Source organism: Acipenser ruthenus, chromosome 28 (assembly GCF_902713425.1).
Source record: "Acipenser ruthenus chromosome 28, fAciRut3.2 maternal haplotype, whole genome shotgun sequence".
Taxonomy (NCBI): domain Eukaryota; kingdom Metazoa; phylum Chordata; class Actinopteri; order Acipenseriformes; family Acipenseridae; genus Acipenser; species Acipenser ruthenus.
The window spans coordinates 8,782,943-8,799,932 of NC_081216.1; the positions used below are offsets into that span (position 1 = coordinate 8,782,943).

Genomic DNA, 16,990 nt, shown 5'->3' on the forward strand with positions numbered 1-16,990 from the left:
TCAAGTAGCAAATACATTTTATTGGAAAACTTTAAAAAAAAAAAAAAACACATACTGTGATGTTGCATAGTAATGTACAGTATCTGCACCACAACTTACTTATGACATTTTAAAATCTTTTAAAAATACCTTTTGAAAGTTTTTTTTTTTTTTTTTTTTTTTTTTTAAACATATTCCAGAAGCAGCATATAAACACACTCCAACAGCATGGAGCAAGTTGTTCTGTATAGCAGACACTAAATCACCATTGTCTATGTACGTAATTATGTTCACACTGTTACATTAATGTTCAGCAGCAGTAGCGACATAGTTTCATTGAGCAGAAAAAATCAGCTCTGGGACAAAATCTGTCCTTTCAGTGCAGATTTTGCAAATCATTTTTGATCTGTCCAGAACACAAGAAACAAACAAGAAAAATGTAATCAATATGCAAAGCTTGAGTACACACTGAAGACACACTGGTTGTATCATAAGATTGTTGAGTTAAAGGGTCTGAAAATGAAATATAACCAATATTGTTACAAGGATTTTATTTTTTTACAAAAGTACACCTAATTTGGCACATACTGCATAATTTCTACTGAAAAACCCTAGTACAATCAGACCATAAGAACAGAAGTGTTAGGGTAAAATAGTGGTAACCCACATTTTCATGAAAACAATCAAATAACATGTTACCTTGACTCAACCCCTTTAACTTTTATTCTGATTTATTGCTGATCTGAATATATTTTGTTGAGATTCTAATAGTCTTGACTTACTTAGTGGTTAACGGTTAGCATGGGCACTTAAAAATAAAAGTAACTTATACGCCAATCCATAATGTCAACTTCTAAGATCTGCAAAATACATAACATTTTTGCAAATGCCAGGGGGGCAGAGGGTTAAAATATAAGCCGAAATATGAGCCAAACTAAGAAATGCTAGTGGCCACCTGGATCTCCGATTTTATATAGGACAGTGTACAAGTTCTGAATGTTCCTTAGTAAACACACCATGGATTGTTCAGTAGATATGTAAATCCATTATCCAGAAAGCATATTACTTAATGCAACATTTTTAAACCCAGAAACACCCTTTTATCTCTTGCGCTCTCCTTTCTGAGTCCGTTTCTTTTCCTTGTCTTTCCTCTCCTGTTTGAGTAGTTTATCCTTTTCCCTCTGCATCTTGTCCTGTTCTTTCTTCTTGTGTGAGTCCTCTCGAGCCTTTTCCCTGTCCACTTTCTTGGCATTCATCACGTCTTCTAGGTTTGTGTTTTTAAACAGAGCTGATTCAGAGTTAAAGGAATGAGTCACAGAAAGCAATAAACAAACATGACTCTATTGTGCTTGAATGCTTTGCTACTAGACTTGAAGGAGGCTGCAGACTTCAACAGGCTTTTACACACTTACTTCCAAAAGCTGTGTACTTGTAATGTTGTGCAACACTGATTAATTCAGGTACTGTATGTTTTGATGCAGCTAGCTGCCCTTCTTTCCTTGAAATTATATGGTACTAACCTGTTTGAAAATTTAAAAAAAATGGGTGATGTAGACACCTTATTATTTTTAGTTTTTTTAGTTTTTCCTTAGGATTATTTTGTAATTCATTTAAAAGCTATATCACTCGTTATCAAAACATTTTGGGGATATACAGTTTCATTTTTTTTTATTAAATCTCTATTTTCTGTTACATTTAAATAGAAACTCACTGCAATCTGTATGACACTAGTATCCCTTTCACACACAAATGTCGCTATTGAGCCGTCTCAGAGACGTTAAAAAAAGTATTTAAAATACCCACGTACAGCATGAAATTGCGCACACTATGCCGGTATAATACCGTCATAACCATTTCACACAGCCAAAGGGATCATTATGTGAAGTTATTTTATTATGGGCAAATTTGCCCCCATAACTTAATGGACCATATTTAGAAGCAAGCACAAAAGGGAAAGATGTCATTTCTCTAAGAAATGGTCATCTTAGTGGTATAAAACAAGAAACAACTCTCGACTTGTCCTTCCTGCAACTAAGTTTATACTGTTAAATATATACTGTTGAAATAGTTTTATTCAGAAAAAAAGTCTTTGCATTTGCTTGAGGGCCAATAACAATGTATATCTGTTCATGTTTATCTGTTCGATCTGTCTGTTCAAGTCCATCAAACGGGTTTGCCCACTTTTTTATTTACCACTACAGCCCTGATTCAGCGGATCCCTACTGAGTCAGCAGTGTCTTATTAATTATGATACAATCCAAAAATAAGATATTTGTATGTTTTGTTTACCGTAATGTTTTTTGCTAAATTATCCTTCAACTGTCCCAGTTTTGCTGTTTATAGCATGTGAAAAGTTGTAACGCTCCCTTTCAATAGCTGAGTTACCTAGTTTAAAAAACACCCCCATTCCTGATCAAACAACTGCAGTATGACTCCAATCACATTGGAATCACGTTTAAAATAACGATGCATAATAAGACTCACACCAGTTATTAATTTAACAATTAACAAGGGTAGCAAGGATCGGTGGCGTAAACGACGTGTCATTTTTTTTTCTTTCTTTACCTTTGGCAATTAACAAATTGGAAATAAATATTGACGGCGGACCACTCTAAAAACCTTCATATTATTATCACCTGACTAAGGTGACAGTCATAAGATCAATTCAGCCAATGAAAGACAGCGCGGTTTTATGAGCAAATGAGGCATCACAGTCCCGCCCCCAAATGTCGTTTTCAGATTGACTGGATGAAAAAGACGAGACTGGCAAAAGTAAAACATTAATAATATTAATTATTATTATTATTATTATTATTATTATTATTAACCTTGTATAACACGCACGTCTGTAAAACCGAGCAAGGGTAGTTTAATATTTTTTTTTTTATTTATTTACGTAAAGAAAAATAAATCTATGCTGGGTGCCCCACTGTCTGTGTAAAAGGGGGTAAAAACCCTTAGAAAGATGTAAATCATGTGTTCTTTTTTAATACTCTATAAAGGCTCTGACGCAACCACAAAACCTTATTGTCATATATGCGAGTCCAACATTTAAAAAAAAAAAAAAAAAAAAAAGTTATTCCTATGAGATCCTCATTTGCTCCAGTAACAAAGCCACTGCAAAGGATACACTTGCTGGTGTCAAATGTACAGGCTGCTGCTCCGCTCTCCTCTGGTCCTGCGTCTTCAGTGCTTGTGTTAAAGAAACTAGCAGAATTGATGGATTTACATACAGGGTCTCTATTCAAGTACAGTACTGGCATAAGTCAGCCTAAATGCTGCAACTGTCCCCCAGAGCAGCTTCTAGGATCACAGTGTTGATTTGTTATTGATCTTTTTTTCTAGATTCTTTTTTTGTTTTGTTTTTACAATGACCTGGGAAACAATAAAAAATATGCACCTTTAAATAATCTGTATATATAGCGATTGGTCTACGTACATCAGACTATAATTGCAATCCAAAAATACTATGAAGTGGTATGAATAAAAACCTGGACTGCTTTGCTGAAAGAAAGAAAGAAAAAAAGAAAGATAAAGGATATGCCTCATCATCTGTGATGTTGGCATACTGGGCGAGGAGTGCTGCCTTCCTCTTCTTTTCCTCCTCGGACACCTCTTTCTGCTTCACCACAATCTGGGCTTGCTTCTCAATAAGGCTAGCGATTGCCTGCACCTCCGCTGGAGACAGGCATTGAGTTTAAGCCATTACAACTTAATTAAACAAACATTACTGGACCTTAGACAAATGATTGGCAACGGTCCCTTCCAATTAGGCACGCAGTAGAACAGGAAAGCATTCTAGGCTAGATTTAGATTTACTAAACTTGCTATAAGATGCATTTGATAGTCTAACACTTTGCCAGTGAATTTTTTCGTGCAATTCCCACTGTACTACGATAAATAAGGGAGATAAATACCATCTACATGATCGTTCCTGGCTTTGGACCCAGCACTGCTGTCCGACCACTGTTTAATAATTTCTTTGCAGACATCTTCTAATGCATCTTCTTCCTGAAGGGATAGAGAAGGGACATTTATAAGAACAGGAAGGAATAAACAGTTATGAGCAGGGATGCTGCTGCTAAACACACACAGGTGAGCACAGGTAAGACGAGGACAGGGCAGGGGTGTATCTGAAACATCTCATAGACCCAGTAAGAATATATTGGACTGATCACACTAGCTTTTCTGATTACCTTGCAGTTAAACCACATGCAAAAGAAATACGTAAAAATTTGCACCATTTTAAATGAATTAGTGCAATTTTTGAAAAAAAAAAAAAAAGAAATGCTACTTGTCCTTCTTAAAAATCTACTTGCCCCCCTCCCTGTCCCACAAAAGTAGAATATAACTTGCTGGATTTTGTTTTTTATTTAACAGGGAACACTTCAGTTCAATTAGTGATTAACAGGGGTGGATCTAGCCTTGTAGCTTGACGGGTTCACTAAATTATTCCAAGATAAAAGGTTTCCTGTGACCTCACCTCAACAAATGTATAACATACTTTAAGGAAATGCTCCTTTCAGTGCAGTTTGGAACACATTTGCAGTAAATTTAAGTAACACTAAGAGTACAACTATAATAAACAATACCTGGAGTTATTCAAATACAAAAAGCAAAAGCTCTTTCTCTATAAGCTGAATTCAACTCCTGATGTGCAGGTGTTTTAGTTTGCTGCATCACAGATACGAAATCATTGCCAACTGTTACTGCTGCTTTGTGGAATTCTGATTTTTCTTGACGTTCTTTCAGTTTTGTATCCGCTGAACCCCATGTTTTTAAAGGACTTGTGTATAACCTGTCAAGTTTCTCTGCATTTTTTAAAAGTTTTTTTATAATAAAATGCTGTCAACAACAGTGGTTAGGGCTCTGGACTCTTGACCGAAGGGTTGTGGGTTCAATCCCAGGTGGGGGACACTGCTGCTGTACCCTTGAGCAAGGTACTTTACCTAGATTGCTCCAGTAAAAACCCAAATGTATAAATGGGTAATTGTATGTAAAAATAATGTGATATCTGTACAATGTGAAATAATGTGATATCTTGTAACAATTGTAAGTCGCTCTGGATAAGGTAGTCTGCTAAGAAATAAATAATAATAATAACTGGAACACCGCTGCAGCAGGGTGATCCTGGTTTCATACCCTGATGGCTTTTTTATTTTTGTGAGGGCAGCATTCTTTCCCTGCATTACTCTCACTAAAAAATAAATACACACATGTATTAACACACACATTGTCATGAGATTGAGATGATTTTATTTTAGAATAAATTTTTCATTTCTATCGTTATAAATGTATTTGCCAATCTTCATGTTTTAAGTTTCACAAATCGATGGATTATGCATGTCCAGTAAATAACGAATATGCTGTGTGGTCCAGTGGTTAAAGAAAAGGGCATGTAACCAGGAGGTCCACGGTTCAAACCACACCTCAGTCACTGACTCATTGTGTGACCCTGAGCAAGTCACTTAACCTCCTTGTGCTCCATCTTTCGGGTGAGACGTAATTGTGACTCTGCAGCTGATGCATAGTTCACGCACCCTAGTCTCTGTAAGTCGCCTTGGATAAAGGTGTCTGCTAAATAAACAAATAATAATAATAATAATAATATTGCTTTTCACAATATTGGTCCCAACCCACATTCTGGCTACCAAGGTCACAATCCCGGGTAGAATGTTATCAAAAGCAGTGTGAAATCGCGTAGCCGACCTGCTTGACACTGGGTTCCGACCGGGGCAGAGCATGCCAGCGTGAAAGGGGCTCGGTTACCAACACTAAAGTCGAAAGAAAAAAAAAATCATTGTTTGTCTTGAAATGCTTCTAAACAGTAAACTTTTTAAACTCCACAAGTACACGCTTGACCACAAAGTAGACTCAGAAATAATTTTATAAATAATACAACTTTTATTAGTTTAATGCATTTAAATGTCAGGTTCACGCATTAGGAAAGCAGCATCACTTACTTGTTAATTTACAAAAAATGGAAAATAATACCTTAAATTAAAAGGATTAGTCTGTGCCTTGCCAGAGGCTCTCTTGGCAGCCATTAGAACCAATAGAAGATCAGCTTTTTTCACAGCTAGCCAATCAGAAGTGATAGGGGTGGGATGTAAACTTTTTAAAATCTGTGTAGGTGCTAGACTTCCACAATTCCGTTTTTATAAACTTGCGTGGCTGTCTAGAAATATACCCCGAGTGCTTCTGTAGCAACAGAACGAACATAGGACAAAAAGAATAAATAAACACAAGTTGTCCAACGGCCAAAGTGTAACGTCAAAACGTGTTGTCCCTGATGACCGCTGATTTTGGAGAAGCAGGTCTCAGATTGATAGGTGAGGATCTAGCTTGGAAAAATGAGCGCAGTGGGGAGATCGGGACAGCTGCGCAAACATAGGTGCCAGATTGGAACTACCAGCATCGCTGTCGCTGCATGCATTACTCTGTGCAGAATGTACACTATAGAATTGGGGACACCAGCCGATGCTAACTAGCATTTACAGTAGAGCACAGTCATTGGCCATTGAGGGGTGGCATTCCTATCCATGGGAGCAGCAGCAGCAGTGGGTGCAGTACGTTATGGAGATCAGTTAATACTCTATAATCATACCACCATAACATTTAGCTTCTGGTCTTGTGTGTCCAACACACAAACATGTCCTAATCATGAAACATGTCACTTCTAGTCTACAGTAACAATAATATACCCAAGGCATTAACACTAAATACACTTTGTAAAAGTCTTCGTGATATTCTTGGTGTTGTTCTGGCTGTACAAGCCATGTACATTCTCGAGTAATGAGAATCATGTTATTATAGAGCAATAGTGAACACCATAGCGCCAGAACTGCAGCAAAGCGTGCAACGTGCATCATCGGAATGCCGGACCACAGCGGGGCGGGGTAGCCGGGAAAACCTCACCAGAAACGCCGACAGGATGCTTTGGATGGCGTCCATCTTCTCTTCTTCGCTGTCCTCCTCCTGCAGCACCCCGAGAATGTAGGATCCGTACACATCTCTGTCCACTTCAAGCGAGTCGAGGCGATTGTTCAACCAGCTCTCAAACTCATCGGGCGCAGCCATGTTGGCTCTCTGGGGTCCTGTGGCACAGCGCAGCTGTTTGCACTGAACGCCTGAAGGATTTCCAGACGCGGAGCTTCCAGGGGAGGGACTGTTAGTTTAGTTAGACAGGCCACTGTCATCTAAAACGACCACCGTACAGTAAGTAGGAGACGGATTTTATTATTAATCACTCGGTTTTTTTTTTAAATGTGCCAGTGCATAGTATTTTGTTCTGTTTATAATAGTACAACATTTGCTGCACGGTACTGTAAAAACTGTAATGTACCGATCATTTGCTCACATACATAACTGGACAGTAGACTGCATGGCCGTGATAACCTCAGCAACGCAAATAAGCACACACAATGCATTTTTTAATGCGAGGCTGTTTCTTTTAAAACATCCTGCAAACTGTAGTTTTGTTTTGAAAATATTTTGTGGGTGTCTTGTGTCGTGGCTGAGTGATAAAAGATAAAACAAAGTACAGTACATTATAAGAAAAAAACACTTGAAAAAAAAAAATATATTTGCAATGTGTCTATATCTATAATAACCCCCTACTGCTGAATGAAAGTAACATGTCAGACTTCTAGTTGACCTAGGCAGATTATCAACGACAACGTATCGATTCAAACTTGCGTTGCTTCTGATCACTTCCATGTGGTGAAGTTCAACACTCCAGTGGTCTAGCTACAGTCAAACACTGTGTTCTGCATCAAAGTTACCAGGATGCAGCTGTCTAGTGTTGTATTTTAAACAGTGTCATATCCAGAATTAATGTAGAAAAAAAAATGCACTGTTTCAGCACAATAAAGAAGGGGCAATGTCTTTGGTCACGTGTCTCAGCACAATAAAGGAGGGGCAATGGTTTTTATGATCACGTGTTTCAGCACAATAAAGCAGGGGCAATGTCGTTTATGACATTTGCTGTGATTCTTATTGCAATAGCTCAAATAATGTGTTTTTATTTTGAATTGTTTGTATCCACAGTAAAGATGTCTCTGGTGTGTTCATGTCCACAGTAAAGATGTCTCTGGTGTGTTCGTGTCCACAGTAAAGATGTCTCTGGTGTGTTCGTGTCCACAGTAAAGATGTCTCTGGTGTGTTCGTGTCCACAGTAAAGATGTCTCTGGTGTGTTCGTGTCCACAGTAAAGATGTCTCTGGTGTGTTCGTGTCCACAGTAAAGATGTCTCTGGTGTGTTCGTGTCCACAGTAAAGATGTCTCTGGTGTGTTTGTGTCCACAGTAAAGATGTCTCTGGTGTATTCGTGTCCACAGTAAAGATGTCTCTGGTGTGTTCGTGTCCACGGTAAAGATGTCTCTGGTGTGTTCGTGTCCACAGTAAAGATGTATCTGGTGGGGCTGACGGGAGGGATAGCCTCTGGGAAGAGCACCGTCTCTGCCATGCTGAGAGAGCTGGGCTGCCCTGTCATCGACGCAGACCTCATCGCCAGGCAAGGTACTTTCACAACTGCTTCTGATGTTTAATAAAGTCACCAGTGTCTCTGAGCGAGCATGAGCAAGGTGGGATTTCTGTAATAAGGCCAGTATAAAGGTCACCACTAGGACTGTAGTAATTCCAGGGGGGTAGGCAACCCTGGCTGTTGCAGACCATTCCATTGCAGGACTTCGAGTGTTTGAGTCAGTTCCTTCATTATTTAATTGAACCTGCTGCTGATGATCAGTTCAATAGTTAATGGAATGGACTCAGAGTAAGCCTTCTCCTGGACTGTTTAATGCTTACTCTATCAAGCGTAGACTTCCAGCCTGTACATTATTAGGGCACAGTAGACTCACCGCCAATCCTAATCAATTGGTATCAGACTCTGTTTGGATTACTGATTTATTCTGAGCATAATCTGTACCATTCTAAAAGGCATCAAAAATAAGTAGTGGCCATTTGAATTAAAAATACATAGACTGATGTAAATGTTTTACAAATCGAATTCTTGAAGCTGAGTGTCAACAGCTGCTGTCAGTATGGGTTGTATTATCCATTTTTTTTTTTTGTTTATTTAGCAGACGCCTTTATCCAAGGCGACTTACAAAGACTAGGGTGTGTGAACTTTGCATCAGCTGCAGAGTCACTTACAATTACGTCTCACCTGAAAGACGGAGCACAAGGAGGTTAAGTGACTTGCTCAGGGTCACACAATGAGTCAGTGGCTGAGGTGGGATTTGAACCGGGGACCTTCTGGTTACAAGCCCTTTGCTTTAACCACTGGACCACACAGCCTCCTAAATATAATTTGAATTATGACAGCATGATTCAAATGATAGGTCAGTTCAGATAACCAGGGGTTCCGATTTTCCATAGTGCATGCTTCTGGCTTTTAATTGCTCCAATATGGACATAAGAATAGACTGAAAAACGAGATGAGGCGATTCGGCCTGTTAAGGCTAGTCCCTAACTATTTTGCCCTTCTAAGGTGATCTAATATAGTAGGATAGAATCGAATAGTTTTTCTCAATGTTCCCAGTGTTTCAGATTCCACTGCTTCACCTAGTAGGCTATGCCATGCATTTCTAACTCTGTGTATTGGATCTCATTTCCTTTGCCAGTGGTGCAGCCTCACTGCCCCGCGTACCGGCTCATTGTGAAGCACTTCGGCCGGGACGTCTTGCTGGAGAGCGGGGAGATCGATCGGGAGAAGCTGGGGGCCCTCATCTTCACAAACCCAGAGAAGAACAGGCTGCTCAGCACCATCACCCACCCAGAGATCCAGAGAGCCATGATCAAGCAGGTTCTGCAGCACTTCGTGCTGGGTGAGGTCAACGCCCCTACCCGACGAGAAGGGAACTTAACTGGCCATCAGCCATCTTGTATCCCAAAGCCTAGGGATCACAGCTCAGTTACTGACCCTTCATGTAATTGTAGCTAACCAAACCATGTTTTAAATATTGCCTTGTTTTTCACTTCCGTCACCTAGATAGGTCTCAAATGTGCAGTTTTGAAAGAAACACATGTAAAAGCACATTTATATTTTTATTTTAAACACATGAGATCTGCTACTACTTTAGATTAAAGGATGTGCAAGGCAGAGAGAATTTATGGAACTATTTTGTCTGCTATAATTACTTTAACAAGCAGCTCCTTCTAAGAGAAAGACTGCTCAAGGAGCAAAAGTTCCAGTAAATAACAGCTTATTTCACTCATGACACAGCCCTGACTGACCCCTGTGCCCCTCCCCTGCAGGACACCGCTATGTGATTCTGGACGTGCCGCTGCTGTTTGAAACCAGGAGACTGACTCGCTTCCTCAAGCACACTGTGGTGGTGTACTGGTGAGTCTCCGTCCTCCCTTCATGTGCTCACAGGCCTAGCATCACATCTTGGTGGGTTCTGTACTTCTGGCCCCAATATACCTACATCTGACCCCGGAATATCAATTAGTCCTGTAACACCTGTCTTCAAAGCAAGCGTGGGGAGGAGAAATCACTTTCTTTTACCTGGAACAGACTTGTATACATGAATAGAAATGATGGGGGTTAAAAAGTACTGCATTGGTCATTACACAATACACAATGGGCGCTATGCAGCATTGATTTTTCTTTCATATCTTGATATTTTGTAGGTTTTTGTGACTTTGTAGACCTACCAGCGATGTATTAAAGTCATTTTCACTCCTGTAACTTAGTTTCATCCCTGCTGCGGTAGTTTACGACTGTTCGTTTCAAACTACTTTCGTATACAAATGTACAAATCTCATTATAATATCCAAGTTTCGCGCTTACCCTTGATGTATTATCATTTTTTCCTGATTTACGACTTCGGTTTGTGTCTGTTATTTTACGCATGCCTGTCACTGGTGTAAATTAAACTAGCTGTTCGTGTGTGAATCTTCCAGTTTAAATGTTTTCGGGCTTTAAGTTACTTTAAAATAAAAGCACCTTTAAAATATAAAATAAACCTATATATATCTATATCTATATCTATATCTATATATATATATATATATATATATATATATATATATATATATATATATATATATATATATATATATATATATAAATTAAACAACAATGGCAATAAATAAAGAGTTTTTTTAATTAAACACAAACTAAAATCTTTTCTTCTCAGTAATTAATTATGTAGCGCATAGACAACTGAAATACGCCTACTGTATGTACTGTACTTGTTTTGCTTTACAGCCGCAAGACGCAAACAGTTTGAATACAGCTCTGACTGAGGAATTTGCACTATCTAGTATTTTTATATCTATGGGCACGTACATTGTAGACAAGGTAAAGAATGGGATTAGTTCTGTGTTTTGTGTAGCTAAATACTGTAAATGTGGATGCCAGTTTGCACAAACTTTCTGTATTGCTTTATAAAGTATAATACACAGCTGCTTCTCTCATTTCGTGTTGGCTTTTAATTTATGTGCCATTAACAGGCTCTTTTCAAGCCAGATACTTCAATACCCGTTTTGTTTTTAAATTTCAACATTGTGTCGCCGATAATAATTCGACATACCGTGGCTGAAATACAATGTTTCAATTCAAATCGGATGCAACATTTTAAAATGACAAGGGCTGGTACAATGTATCAAAACACAGAACTAATCCCATTCTTTATCTTGTCTACAATGTACATGACCATAGATATAAAAACACTAGATAGTGACATTCCTCATAAACTCAGAGCTGTATTGAAACCACTACAGATAGCATCAGATAGATACACTAGCTCTGTGCTAATAACACAGAATGGGAATATCTATCTATCTATCTATCTATCTATCTATCTATCTATCTATCTATCTATCTATCTATAATTGTGAACCGGCTGCACTCTCCGCGGTTCGTTGCCCCTTTAAAAGCACATCCAACACACAGAAATTGAGGTTTTAAAGCGCTTTCGCGCTGTTTTTAATAAACAATTACAAAAATAAAACAAACACTTAGCTCTTTTTCAAGCACTAACGAAACACAACAGGAACCTAACTATATAACAGGACAGCTAAGCTGTTTACCTGTTAAAACAAAAATCAAACCAAAACAAAACACACTATTTTTAAATAAACAACACAAAAAGGCTTTACACTGCCTTTCTTCTATAATCACGGCTGTACACACACACACACACACACACACACACACACACACACACACACACACACAGACACACACACACACACACACACAGACCAGCACAGTCGGGCTTCCACACACGCCAGCAGCCCCGAATAGATTGGCTGCTTACGGCTGATACAGGTAAGCAACTGTAAAAGCGGTCGTATAAAATCAATTTAAAAGTTATTATTCCCAGTATTCATTTTAATCATTAATATTATTTTACAAACACCCCAATGTTCTTCATTATTATAATACGGTCACTTAATTCAAATAACTTCATTTATTTTAGAATAAATATTATTTATTACATTACAGTTTTACTTGGAGATTTCCACGGAAAGGAAAGAAACGATTAACTTGATCCTTTTTCTTATATCATCATTAGAATTGTAAGAAGCTGTCAATAAAGGACGTTGACATTATTTTTTTTTTGTGTACATTATTGCAGGTATGTTGTTCTCCCTTGTGAATGCATTTTATTTGTCAGTAGATTTTCTTCTAGTTTTTTTTTTTCCAACTGTCATTTATGCTTCAGTGTTCTAATTCATTTCAGTGTGACTGTCAAGTGACAATGGTTCTAATTGTTGTTTTTTAAAAAAAAAAGAAAATTAGAATTTTCTTTACAGATTATTTATTTATTTAGTTAGTTGATTGGACTCGAACCGGCGACGTCCAGGCTATAGGGCGCATCCTGCACTCCACGTGCCTTTACCAGATGCACCACTCGGGAGCCCCATTACTATTATTTTTTAAACAAGTAACGTTAATATGGGCCAAAACAATTTTCTTTTGTATCAAACATTTGGCATGAATGGCAGATTGTTACCCTTATGTTGCACCAAGGACCCAAATAAAACACACGATAACATATACTGCTATTATCTTTATTTTGTTTTGTTGGGAACGGAGCAACCAAGAAAAATGCCCAAGTACTTGCCATAATAAGTTCATCACAAACAACTTAACAAGTAGGAATGTTTAAAAAAAAAAAAAAAAAAAAAAACATTTTACAGTATAACAATTTTAATTCACTGCAAAATGACTGTGGAAGTGTACTGTGATAAGCATTCATAAGAGTTAACTCAGCATTAGTTAGCAAACTTTTAAAAGAACCCCTCTTACTGAACCTGTGATTGAGTGTGTGAAGCTCCTGACCTCCCTCCCCTGCTCCGCCGGCAGTGACCCTGACACCCAGCTCTCCAGGCTGATGGAGAGGGACAGCCGCTCCCAGGACCAGGCCGCACTGCGCATCGCGGCTCAGATGCCGCTGGAAGAGAAGGTGGCACTAGCTAACCACGTGATCGACAACTCGGGCAGCCAGGAGGACACCTACAGGCAGGTCCTGAAACTGCACAGCCGGCTGGAGGACTCCTTGGACTTCCTGTTGGTTCGGGCCCTCGTCATTACCACGGCAACAGGGATTGGAGGGCTCATCTTTTTGCTGGTGAAGCCATTTATATTTTAGCTCGCCCCCTGTTGGAAAGAAACGTGAACTGTCGCCTGTAGTTCTCTCACGATTAGACTCTTGCTGTGCCATTCTCAGCTTGCAGCAGTGTTTGTGGTAAATCCATTGTCCACATTCTCACTCGGACTCTCAATCAGGGAGAGACCGTGACGTGATAAATTGGGGCGTCTTTTCAAATCGTAGCTTCTGACTGACTTGTGGTTAACTCCAAGAACTAAATTCCTACAAAATGAGACACAAACTACCTGAAAGAGCTTAAGAGACCTTACATTATTTAAATTAGGCAATCTGTTTTGCAGTTAAAAAAAAAAAAAATGAATTCCATAAATGCTTTGAGAATAAGCTCCATTGTAATGTTATACATAACCAAAACGGCTAATATATGCGTGGAAAACCGCAAAATGATCATGCAAATATACCATGTTTGTATTAGGGCTAATCTATTGTTTCTTTTACAGCACTGGGGGAATTCACTTGGATTGCATGACGATAGGTGATTGATGAATCCAGGGAGGTTCCCCGGTGCTGAAAAATGTTCTAACAAAGCGGTGGTTTATCCCAGGGGGCTATAGCAGAGCAAGAACCTTTGTTACACACCAGTGGTTGAAAAGTCTCTCCTGCAGCAGGGATACACTGGAAGTGCCTCTACGTACAAATGCATGTTTTGTAAACCATATTTGTATACTGTACGTATGTTGAGAATAGCTTCTTGAATTTCCTCAGGAATCGCGGTTTATTGAGGGTATCAGAAACACAATCTGGGTTTGAACCCAGGCCACATTGCTCAGCTGGGATATTCAAAGCTATATCTTGGGAATCACTTGTCCATATTAGGTGAATCTGTGTCCTGTCATGTGTTGTGAGATGCTATGAGGATGGAGGCCAGGGTCCTTCATTTCCTATGCCAACTTTAACACTTAAAGTTGGCATAGGAAATGAAGAGAAGTGGACTCAGTGATAATGTTGCCACTGCACATTAAAGGCCATCAAACAGACTTTAAATATTTTAATAATGAACGGGACCATGTCACTGTAACAGGGCAGAGGCTGGGCGAGAACCGGCAACCCCCTGTCACTGTAATCAAACGTCTAAACCACAATGCAAAAGAGCCAGGCTCCACTGTATCCGTGGTTTAGACGCTCACATGCGGTGTGCAGGGTCACCGGGTCATGCCCAGCCTCTGCCATGTTACATCGCATAGCCAAAAAGTTTGGAATACAAGAAAGGGGATCCAGTGGCTGCTATGGTTTGCTGCTCAGTGTCATAAGTGTCATAATATTTTTCTATGAGAAATGTCTGTGCTGATGCTACTGATGTAATAGTTTGTATTCTGTGTTTGTAGAGTTGCATTGCTATAAGAGGGTAAAACCTGTGACGGGTATACACTGTGCGATTTGTATATCCACTGGGATTATTTTTAAGGTCATTTTATTTTAGTGTAGATGACTTCAGTCTGAGTCTATAAGATTACAATGTGCATGCAAAATGTTTCAGTAAATACGGAATATGAAGAACAGCCGTCCTGCCGCTGCACACGCACTGCTGTCTGAATCAGATTGAACAGCCGTCCTGCAGCTGCACACGCAGTGCTGCCTTCTGCACTTGTTTGCAAAATGCAGTGTTCGGATTGTCCACTAGATGCTGCACTGAGCTAAACTAAGCCTCCTTTCTTGGTGCAGACGCTGATCAGTATCAACCAGTGACTGCACTGAATGAGACACACAGCACTTAGTGTGTCCCACTTACAATCAAACCCTTTCCGTGTCTCCAGCTGCCTCGAATGCCCTGTGATGGGTGCCTAACTCTCAGTATTTAAAGGGAATTTGACTGTGATCAATTGATGTGGCATTGATCTGATGTCAATGTCTATGTAAATAACATGGATTGTTTAGGTTTCCTTTATCCTGGGTGTATTGAGTGACAACATGTTAAAGGGTTCTTATTAATGTGCAGTTTTGAAAGAAACACATGATTTAGCAAACATGTATTTTTTTTTGGCTTTTGAAATCACGAAACAATTACAACCATCTCATATCATCTTCTTTTTTTCTTACAGTAATTTTTTGACTTGTCTTCTGTTATTTTTTCATTTCCTCAGTTTGCAATTAAGGGTCCATATTCAAGATTGCTGTAGAAAGGGACCCCCCCTCCCAAGCCATGTGCACATTTTTCTTTTGACTTTCCTTTTCTTAACAGTGATATTACATGCACTGTCCCCTATTAGCCACAGGATGGCAGTCAACTCCACATTGGTGTATAATGAAAAGTTAAGTTAACTTTTAAATAATGTCTGATTATTACTGTGAGTGTTTAAGAGAACCTAATTATTGATCTACACGGAACACAAGTTTGAGATCCCTGCCAGGTCCCAGGGAGATAACATTATTGTTATTATTATTTATTTCTTAGCAGACGCCATTACCCAGGACGGCTTACAGTTCTATACAAAAAATACATATCAAGAAATACAGTACAATTAAGAGCAAGATACAAAATACAATGACTTCAGTCCTAATAAGAGCAAGATACAAAACACAGTATGATTTGATATCAGGGCAGGATTAAATACAGTAAAAATAGGGAGCAGATAAGTGCAAGTTAAAGTGCATTAAAGGCAGAGTGCTATATTGTCCAGAAGGGAAGAGTTGAGTTTTTCAGGTGTTGTCTGAAGAGGTGTGTCTTGAGGAGGCGCTGGAAGGTGGTCGGACTGGGCAGTCCTGACATCCGTAGGAAGGTCGTTCCACCACTGCGGGGTGAGGGTGAAGAAGGAGCGGGCTCTGGAGGCAGGGGAGAGTATAGGAGGTACAGCCAGTCTTCTACTGCAGGTGGAGCGGAGAGGTCGGGTGGGGGTGTAGGGAGGGATGAGGGTCTGGAGGTAGCTGGGTGCAGTCTGGTCAAGGCATCGGTAGATGAGTATGAGTCTTGAACTGGATGATCGGGATCCAGTGGAGTGAGCGGAGCAGTGGAGTAGCGTGGGAGAAGTGAGGCAGAGAGAACACCAGGCGAACAGCGGAGTTCTGGATGAGCTGGAGCGGACGGGTGGCGGACGCAGGGAGGCCGGCCATGAGGGAGTTGCAGTAGTCTAGGCGGGAGAGTACCAGGGCCTGGACGAGGAGTTGTGTGGAGTAGTTGGTGAGGAAGGGTTGGATTCTTCGTATGTTGCTCAGAAAGAAATGGCAGGTGCGTGCTAGAGTGGAGATGTGCTGGGAGTCGGAGAGACAGGGGTCCAAGGTTCTTGGCTGAGGAGGGGAGAGAGCGTGGTAGATTCCAGAGGAATGGAGATAGAGAGATCAGAGGAGGGGAAGAAAAGGAGGTCAGATTGAGAGGTTGAGTTTGAGGTGATGCGAGTGCATCCAGTAGCAAACAGACAGGTAGAGATACAGGAGGGGATGGTGGGGTCAGATG

General features: G+C 39.8%; 2 protein-coding genes across 4 annotated transcripts; one reads left to right on the top strand and one right to left on the bottom strand.

Moving 5' to 3' along the window:
- LOC117434423 (coiled-coil domain-containing protein 43-like) lies at positions 1-7,184 on the bottom strand. Its single transcript, XM_034056945.3, has 5 exons — positions 6,898-7,184; positions 3,897-3,990; positions 3,522-3,657; positions 3,110-3,168; positions 1-1,267 (listed from the first exon to the last, which is right to left on the bottom strand). Exons 1-5 carry the CDS (start codon positions 7,057-7,059, stop codon positions 1,080-1,082), a joined length of 639 nt encoding a protein of 212 aa, XP_033912836.1. The 5' UTR covers positions 7,060-7,184; the 3' UTR covers positions 1-1,079.
- Positions 7,090-15,644, top strand: dcakd (dephospho-CoA kinase domain containing). Of its 3 annotated transcripts, none has more exons than XM_059002889.1 (5): positions 7,090-7,197; positions 8,381-8,497; positions 9,601-9,804; positions 10,235-10,322; positions 13,299-15,644. In XM_059002889.1, exons 2-5 carry the CDS (start codon positions 8,386-8,388, stop codon positions 13,582-13,584), a joined length of 690 nt encoding a protein of 229 aa, XP_058858872.1. In that variant the 5' UTR covers positions 7,090-7,197; positions 8,381-8,385; the 3' UTR covers positions 13,585-15,644. The 3 variants fall into 3 exon arrangements, with proteins under 3 accessions (XP_058858872.1, XP_058858873.1, XP_058858874.1); XM_059002890.1 differs by having other exon boundaries at positions 7,116-7,197; positions 8,317-8,497; XM_059002891.1 differs by having other exon boundaries at positions 7,125-7,197; positions 8,285-8,497.
- The last annotated feature ends 1,346 nt before the right edge of the window (positions 15,645-16,990 follow it).